This window comes from Cotesia glomerata, linkage group LG2 (assembly GCF_020080835.1).
Source record: "Cotesia glomerata isolate CgM1 linkage group LG2, MPM_Cglom_v2.3, whole genome shotgun sequence".
Lineage (NCBI taxonomy): Eukaryota > Metazoa > Arthropoda > Insecta > Hymenoptera > Braconidae > Cotesia > Cotesia glomerata.
In genome coordinates, this window is record NC_058159.1 from 5,252,387 (window position 1) to 5,262,482 (window position 10,096).

Sequence of the window (10,096 nt, forward strand, 5' to 3'; positions counted from 1 at the left end):
AAAATAAAAAAAATCACTAGTGAAATTTTAAAAAAAATTTTTGTAATTTTCTTAATTGAAAAAATTGTTACAAAAAAATAAGAAAAAAAATTTCTTTTGTAAAAAACTATAAAAACTTTAAGCGCAATTAAAGAAAAATATTTTTTAGTTCCAATTTTTGAAAATGAAGTTAGCCGACATTTCAAAATTTTTAGAAATTTTTGATTGAAAAAATTTCAATTAAAAAAAAATTGTCACACGTAAAAAACTTTAAAAAACTATAAGTGCAATTTTTTAGAAATATCTTTTTAGTTGTAATTTAATTAATAATAAAAATCAAAAATTTTTACACGTCTTCTAAATTCAGTGTCATTTTCAATTTAATAAATAAAAAAATTAAAAACGTCGGCTAACTTTAGTATTATTTAAATTTCACGCGAAACTCGATTCAGAGAATCGATTATCGTTTCGACGTGTATTCAAGTTCAAGTCCCGGAGTTGTGACAAACTTCAGTTCAGTCTTGTCTGAGTTGTCATTGACTATCGTGTTCTTCATATGTGACACATTATATACATAATGCAAAAAACTAATAACAATCGACAAAGATCTCTGCTGGGTTTTAAAAACATACGGATTTAGTTTAACACAAAAAAAATCTAAAACATTCACTTGTGAATAAATTTTATCATTATTGAAGCAGAATATTTAATAATCCATCCAAGTTATTTTTCTCCAAAATGGCTCTAAATGAAGACGAAAACACCTGGTAATTATTATTAATTAACCAATATTACGATAAATAGTCACTCATATCATAAAAATTTATTTCCTCTCTAATTATTTGATATTTACTAAAATTTTAATATTTTTCAATGATAATTCATTTAGCAGATATTTGATAATTTTAAGAATTTTTTTAACAAATAAATTATTTAAAAAATTGACATGTGGAAATTTTTAAAAATTAAAAATGCAATTTTTTTTAAAATAATTTTTTAGAACAAATTTGTTTGTCAAATAAAATAAAAAAATTATTAAGTGACAGCTAAATTTAATGTCATATTTTTTACTTGATAAATTTTGTCTGAAAAAATTTTTCAATTCAATTATTACATCATAATAATTGATAATTAATTAAATGAACTGTTATTATTATAAAGGTTAAAATTTATTATCAATTACCTTCTTTACGTACTCGCACACATGAATGAGAGAAAATATAGATGTATATTTATATCTACCCATCCAAACAGATGTTTTTTTGATAGTATAAATAAATATCAAAAGCATCAATCATACCAGCATATTTCTTAATCTGTAATCTCTATATTTATTTTGAGTATCAAATATTGTACAATCTTGTCTAATGAATTTCACAATATTTATTTCATAACAGGTAATCTAGTATTTATTTGTTTATAATTACAATTATTTCCTTAAAGTTCAATTATAAATATTCAGGTGAATTTTAATCTAAAAAAATACTAATTTAATGACTTAGACCTGAGTCAAGCAAACGAATATTTTTAAAATGATAAATGATAAGATACTTTATCAGAGCACTAATTAAGACGTTTTTTTATCATGTTTAAATCAGGGCATTGGAATTAGAAGCAGCTCTTTTGGACGCGGAGTCACTCTCAGCATCAGATATTTATGCTATGACAAAAGGCCAGCCGATTCCTGCTCATTTGAGGCCAGATGTTTGGCAAGCATGCCTAGATGTCACGAACAGAGGGAACCAGTTGATTCATTTTAATGAAATATTTGATCTTCCTGAGCAAAATCTTATCAGAAAAGATTGCCAGCAGCTTGTTGGTAAATTTACTTTTTATTTAATAATAATGATATTAAAGTTAGCAATCATTTGACTATTTTTAAAATTTTTTTAACAATAAAATTTGTTCCAAAAAATTATTTTAAAAAATTTGTTCCAAAAAATTATTTTAAAAAAATTGCATTTTTAATTTTTTATAATTTTACCGTCAATTTTTTATTTTTTTATTTTTTTGCCACAATTTATTTTCACCAAAATTATTAAATATTTGCTAAATTAATTTTCATTTAATAATACTAAAGTTAGCTGGCTGTTAATTTTTTTAATTTTTATAAAAAATAACTTACAATATAAAAAAATGCTTAAAAAAATTTCCACTTATTATTTTCTTTAATTTTCCTGAGTGGATTTTTTTTATTAAATTTTTTTTATTGTTATAAAACTATAAAAAAATTTAACTACAGTGTCCTTTAATTCTAGCTTGTAGATTATAATTATTTTAAATATTAATTAATTAATTTAATGCTTTGCAGATAAGTTGGGCAATGATGACTGCGATAAAGTGTCTGTGCTATCTGACTTGGAGTCGATAGTAACATTCTACTGTAAAAGCCGCGGTAAAAAATACGAGACCGGTAATGGGTGGTTGGAATTACTGGGACCACTGATATCTTTAAAGTTACCTCGTTCTGCTACGTACAATTTATTCGAGGCCATCAGAGACGTCTATGTCCCGCGAGGTGACACACACAGTTCTATACTTCGACTTCTATTGCTGTATCATGACCCAGAGTTGTGTTCTTTCCTCGACACCAAACGCGTTTCTCCTGATCAATATACCAAAGGATGGATTAATACACTTTTTGCAGGTGTATGTACGTTGCCTGTTATTCACACAATATGGGATCTTTATTTTATGCAGGAAGATCCTTTTTTTATGTTGTTTTCATCACTTGTTATGGTTGTTAATGCAAGGTAATTTTTTTTTTCATTTTTATATTTTGTAAATATAATTAGAGCCGAGATTTTTGCGTTAATTTCAAAATAACAAATCATAATTAACGGTGTCAAATTTTTGATATTAAAAAATTTTTTTTAATTTAAATAAAAGTTGTTAAAAATTCAATTTTATAAAAAAAAAAAATCTCATAATTTTTTCTTAAGACCAATACGAAAGACATAAATTTAAAATTAAGATTAAAATTTTAATTGAAGAATTACCGTGAAAATATTGGTCGTATAAAAAAAGTATTCGAAATATTTCGTATAAAAATATAATTTTCAACAATAATTTTAAAAAAATTGGAAAATCCAAAAGTGCACGCCTCATAATCTCATTTTTCACAATAAAATTGATTAAAATAAAAAATATAAAAAGCAAAATAATAAAAAACAGAAAACTCTACTATGGTTTAGTGGCACCATAATTCTAAGGTGAAAAAAAAAATACTATAATAAAATATATAGATAGATATACAAAAAAAATACAGTCATATGTTAGTTTTCTATAAATAATAATCTAACGACAGTGAATTGAACGCTTATGTTAATTGAGAAAGTCCTAAGAGTGTTACTTTAGATAATAAAAAAAAAATTATTCCGGTACGATCATTTTTTCAATCAATTTCCCTGCCACATACACCAATTTATAAACACAAACACGCAGACGTCCCGAAAAGATTATTTTTAATGTTTTTACCTGTACCTGACAAATTATTTGACTTGATATTAGTACACTCAGATTAACCTGTAAGTGCGATATAAATAAAAAAAAATCAATTTCAGTTTCGAGAAAACTGCTTTTTTGAAATGTCGAGAAGCACAACCTCAACGCTTCGCTTATGAGGCATGCAATAGATCACAGGTAATTGGACTTTATAAAAGAAATCAATCATATCATTGTTATTATTGCGACGTTTCGACTCTTTATTGAGTCTTCATCAGGCTCATAACTAGTGAGAAGATTCAATAAAGAGTCGAAACGTCGCAATAATAACAATGATTGATTTCTTTTATTAAATCCAATTACCTGTGATCTATTTCTAATTATTGAATGGCTTTTGGATGCGATAAAATGAAGATAATTTTCAACAGTTTTTTTATAAAAATTTCTTTTACAAGACCAATATTTTCAGGAAAAATTTTGAACCTTTATATAATACATTAGCTGTTACTCGCCCCGCTCCGCTGGGCGCTTTATAGAATTGCATTTTTAGATCTAGACTTGAAATTTAATTAGGGGGCGTCCATTAATTACGTGAGGTGTTCTAGGGGGGGGGGGGGGGTGGATCATGCTAAATCTTACCAAATCTCACTTAGGGGGAAGGGGGGGGGGATCTTAACAAATATCACGTAATTTTTTCTCTAGCAGAAAACAGTGTAAAATTGCGTGAAAAAGTATTTCTATAATAAAATATGGCCAAATTTGACACAATAGTGTTTGTCGTATTCGTCTGAACCCTGCAGAGCAGCAAAGTAGTGCTCGATTGTTTAATTTGATTATTGATCGATAGGATTCACTAATTTTTTAGGTATAGATTTCTTTAGAAATCTATCGGTGGTAGCCGGTCTCATGTCGTAATTTTAATACAATTTTGTCATAATATGCTTTAATTATCTTCAATTTAAACTATTGTTCGTCGACTTTAATACTTTTTTCAATTTATTTCTGTAGTTCTTTAGAAAATTCAAAAAATCAATAATAAATTCAATTTTAGCTTTTATCATCAAATGACTTTTATATGTAAAAAATCATATTTTTTAGGTAGATGTCTTTAAATATCTATTTGCTGTAGTCAGTCTCATATCGTTATTTGCAAAAATATAATAAAAAATAAATTTTAGGACATTACGGCCTTTTAATAACGTGTTTTTTTAAATATTCAAACAAGAAATCTACCTATCCATGTCGGGTGTAGCCGAATGGCACTTTTTTTCTCAATAATCCAACCCGTTTACAGCCAAAACATAAATTTTGAATAATCTCGCGTGAGATTAGGGGAGGGGGGAGGGAGTTGAGGAAAATCTTACGAAATCTCATCAAGGGGGGAGGGGGGGGGGGGGGGGAAAAAATTCTCAAAAATGCCTCACGTAATTTATGGACGCCCCCTTAGAGTATTGTTTTGATTTGCACAGATTCTAAATTCTGTCGAACTGGCATGCACCTTTTATCCCTGTAATTATTCTAGCTAATATTCATTGTAACTTTCAATGTGCAATCATTATAACATTCCCGTGTCTTTCTTACAAAAATGAATAATAATTGATTTGAAAAAAAAAACAAAATTTTTAATGAGCATTGAAAGTTTCAGTTAAAGAAATTGTAGGTCTCATAAGTGAAGAAATCTGCCTAGTATATAAACATAACCAATAGAACTAAAAAATTTATTTTAAACAATGACAATCGAATAGAATAAATTTAGTTACAATAAAAATTCATTATTTCTAAGTCTAAAAAATATAGCTTTCGGATAAGTAATCACCAACACATCATATACTAAAACCTTCTCCGAAATACGCTGCATCTTATGGTATAAGTATTATTTCAATCGGTTCAGTAGTTTTCGCAGTATAATCGGACAAAAAAAACCGGCTCTCTATTTATCAGTATAGATATTTAAATTTCAATTATAAATAATAAAATAATTTTATTTTTTAGAGAAAAAATTTTAAGTATGAAAGACGACGATAGACAAAATATAATAGACACATTATCAGCAATGCCACGAGCAATAGAAGTTGAAGATGTTCCTGACTTTTGTTCGTTAGCGCAATACTACAAGCTAACAACACCAACTTCATTTAAACAAGAATTGTATCCGATAATGTTTGGGGAGGGTGGTGATGAAAAATTTATATCACATGCTTTGTGTTTGCCAGTAACAGCTGAAGAATTAGTGGAAAATACCATTGAAGCACCGCAATGTTCAAGTATTCCTTCCGAGTCGGTTCGATTTTTCCTAGTGGATTGTCGTCCAGTTGAGCAGTACAATGCTGGTCATTTGCCTACTGCATTTCATCTAGATTGTAACTTGATGCTCCAAGAGCCTGCGGCATTTGCGACCGCTGTTGACGGATTGTTGCGAGCCCAACGACAAGCGTTAGCCATTGGTTCGAATGCCGGTGGTGAACATTTGTGCTTCGTCGGTAGTGGCAGACAAGAGGAAGATCGCTACACTCACATGGTAGTCGCATCCTTTTTACAAAAGCACACCCAGTATGTCAGTATGGTGAAAAATGGCTACCAAGCAATTCACGAGTACTTTGGTGATGAAGTTATCACTAATTTAGTCGACCACAATTTTCAGCGATGCTTAATTTGTAACTCTAATTCCTCGGAGGGTAACTCGAAAAATACCAGTCCAACTAAAAATAAAAGCAATTCCGATTTGTTTGGTAAAATAGGAATGGCTATGAAACTCAAGAGTCAAGAGGTCAAGGGCAAATTGTTTGACTACATCGTTAATCCGTCGACTAGTGTCAATAGTAGTAATAAGGATGATAGTAAAAAAGAAGATGAGCCTTCCAAACGGTCTAAACCGACTATGCCTGTTTTTAGTATCGATGATGTTCATGATCCAGATATGGTTATTAGTAATCCGGAAAATGAACAACCTGTTGAAGTTGTTTCTATAAGTCAGTGGTTGAAAAATCCACAATTGTTACATTCCTTCAAGTGTCAAGAAGTTAAAGTTAATGGATATGTTTATGAAAGGTAATTTTATTTATTTTTAAGAATAATTAATCTTTATAATTAAGAAAATAAGGAAAGGCGCGTTATCGTTTGAAATAAATTGATCCTTTGGTGGCGGGGTGAAAGTTTTTTCTTTCGACATAAAATAAATATATTTAGTCATTTTTATTTATCTATACACAGAAAAAAAAATTAACTTTAATCAAGAACTTCATCTTCTTGATTTGAGTAAAAAAATTTTTAAAATAAGAATTTTTCTTGGGCTAAGTAAATTTTATTTGATTAAAGAATTTTTCGTCTTGACTTAAAACAATAAAACTCTTCAAAATTATTTTTGCCCTCCGGCGGAAAGTGACAACTTTCGTCCCGCTGCGCTAAACTGTTGCCGCTTTCCGCCTTCGTCGGACAAAAATAGTACCCACGGGAAGTAACAGCCTCAGATCACATGCAGCTGACCTCGGCTTCGCCTCGGCCAACAATTACATGTGATCTGGAGACATTTTTACTTTACTTCCCTAGGTGTGTAATATAATATTCAGCCCCAGGCGGAAAGTGGCACCTTTCGGCCCCCAGCGCTAAACCAAATTGCCCCATTCCGCCTCTGTCGGACAGAAAATAGTATACAAACCTATGGCAGGAAAATAATAAATATTCAGATCACATATATGTCGACCTCGGCTTCGCCTCGGGCAACATATATGTGTTCTGGAGACATTTCTCATTTTCTTGCCACAGGTGTGTAATATACTATTTCTTAGCTCAAGAATTATTCGCTTGATTCAAGCTAATTTTTTTTAGTGTGTAATTAAGAGAATAAGGAAAATTTTGTCCCTTTTATTTCAATGATAAAATGAGTTTTTTTAATTAAATTTAGTATCATTGGAAAGTTCGAGACTTAAATTAGAGCCTTTTCAATGTTTTACATGCTTTTTTTAAATAGTTTATTCATTATGATAAGTTTTCGAAGTAGTTTTAAATAGATTAAAATTTCTCGATAAATAAAATTTGTTTATTTATTTATTTTGTTTTGTACACGTGAATGCGGTTATATGTTAAAAATTAATTTATCTAATTAAGAGAGTAAGAAAAATTTAGTAACGAGTATATCTTTATCGTAAATTGGGTTTGATATTTTTTCAGCGATAGTTATTTATGATTTAAATAATTGAGAGAGTAAGGAAAATTTAGTGACGAGCATATTATTATTTTTAAAGGAATTTTTATAGTTCAATTTGGTATCATCAGAAAGGTCGAGACCAGAATTAGTGCCCTTTTACAGTTTTATATATTTTTCAGTGATAGTCAATTTTGTATGTTAGGTTTTTGGAGGAGTTTTTAATAGTTTTTTTGTTCTATAAATTTGTTCGGTCATATTTGCACATTAAATTATTTGTAATTGATTCTGTGATAGCACTATTATTTTTAAAATTTATTTAAAAAGTACCCAAACTATGTATAGTGTAATTATAAATATAAAAAAATCATTAAGGCAAAATTTTATTATTCATAATTCGTAAATCTCGGTAGTCGTATAATGACTAAAGGTTGCTAGTCTATATAATAGAATAAAGAAAATTTTTCATCGTGTATTTATGTAATAAAATGACTTCTTTAAATTAAATTTAGTATAATTGGAAAGGTAGAGACCTGAATTAGAGCGTTTTCAATGTTTCATATGCTTTTCTAAAATAGTTTATTTATTATGATAAGTTTTCGAAGTAGTTTTAAATAGATTCGAATTACGCGATAAACAAAATTTGTTTATTTATTTATTTTGTTTTGTACACGTGAATGCGGTTATATGTTAAAAATTAATTTATCTAATTAAGAGAGTAAGAAAAATTTTTTAACGGGTATATCTTTTTATTGTAAATTGGGTTTGATATTTTTTCAGCGATAGTTATGTATGATTTAAATAATTGAGAGAGTAAGGAAAATTTTGTGACGAGTATATTATTATTTTTAAAGGAATTTTTATAGTTTAATTTGGTATCATCAGAAAGGTCGAGACAAGAATTAGTGCCTTTTGGTTTGATATATTTTTTTGTAGTCAATTTTTTATGTCAAGTTTTTGGAGGAGTTTTTAATAGTTTTTTGGTTCTATAATTTTATTCGGTTACATTTGTCTATTAAATTATTTATAATTGATCCTGTGATAGCACTAGTATTTTTAAAATTTATTTAAAAAGTCCCCAAACTATGTACAGTATGTTAAATATAAAAAAATCATTGAGGCAAAATTTTCTTATTCATAATTCGTAAATCTCTGCAGTCGCATAGTGACTGCAGATTGCTAGTATTATTTTATTAATATAATAAATTATTTATATTTTCAGCCATTTATTAGTTACCGATAGCCATCTTATAGTCCTAAGAGAGATCCAAGAACGCAGAGATGCAGCGCATGTCATTGTTAAACGTCCACTGTCAAATATCGTTAGAATAACATCGCGTAAACATCATCCAGATTTAATAACATTTAAATACGGTACTACACAGAGTGATATGCTAGTTATTTCGGATATGGACAGACTTCTTATTCCCAACGGAGGTGAAGCTGTTAAATTAATTTCGCAACAAATTCTGAAGGAATTGAAGAGTTCCAAATAACATGAGTGATTAAATGTATACATGTATGAATGACACTTGTATATGTTCACCTCAATCGAATGCTAGATATTAATAAGTAAAAAGTAAATGATTTAATTTCAATGGAAGATTTATTGCTATTAAATAATTACATTGAAGAATTATTTATTTTATTTAGTACTTATTTTGAGTAATGATGAGTTAAAGTAATTTATACGTCCATTATTTATGACAAAGTGCCATTATTGTGTATGTGCATTCCTTTTTACATAAATATCAAAGAAAAAATGTCTTCAAGACAAGTTAGTTAAAAAATTATGTTTGTCATTTAATTATTGTTTAAATATTTTAAAAGTTAGTTATTATTTTACTGTTATTGGCTATTTAATAGCTTCTGCCTAATTGATAAGCAATGTGAATACGTATTTATATTAATTAAAAAAAAACAATTATTGATGGTGTACAATTTATATCTTTACAATTTGCAAAATTGCAAGTTTAATAAATCAAACTTTTTATCAACAAAAATAAATTTTAAATTATTCAATAAATAAAATTTAAAACGTTATGACTGGATAAATTTATACACTATATAAAACTTAAAAATTTTTATTATTTATAAAGTCTTATGGAGTAGAGCAGTTATGATAAAATAATTTTTTATAAAATGTAAAATATTGAAATTTTTAATAAAGATATAAAATTATTTATTACCGATCTTTTACATAATTACGATCGGTTTTTAATCAGTACCATTAAATAAATTTATTAAAATATATAACTGATTTAAAATAATGTACATAGTATTTATAGTTGTAAAAATAAATATTAATATTAAATACTTGTGATTTATTATTTATTTATAATTTTAATCTGAGATATTTTACTATTTTATAGTTTATTTTATGACATTAAAGTTAGCAGTCACTTGACAATTTTTTAATTTTCTTTAAAAAATAAATTTGTTCCAAAAAATTATTTCTAAGAAATTGTATTTTTTATTTTTTTTAATTTCTAAATGTCAATTTTCTTTTTCTAATTTTTTTTCCTATAATTT

General features: G+C 27.6%; 1 protein-coding gene across 1 annotated transcript; it reads left to right on the forward strand.

The window, feature by feature from the left end:
• Nucleotides 1–477: 477 nt before the first annotated feature.
• Nucleotides 478–9,538, forward strand: LOC123259775 (TBC1 domain family member 23). The gene is made up of 5 exons (XM_044720462.1): nt 478–746; nt 1,578–1,798; nt 2,291–2,732; nt 5,416–6,471; nt 8,787–9,538. The coding sequence occupies exons 1-5, from the start codon at nt 718–720 to the stop codon at nt 9,058–9,060; spliced, it is 2,022 nt and encodes a 673-aa protein (XP_044576397.1). The 5' UTR covers nt 478–717; the 3' UTR covers nt 9,061–9,538.
• Nucleotides 9,539–10,096: the final 558 nt, after the last annotated feature.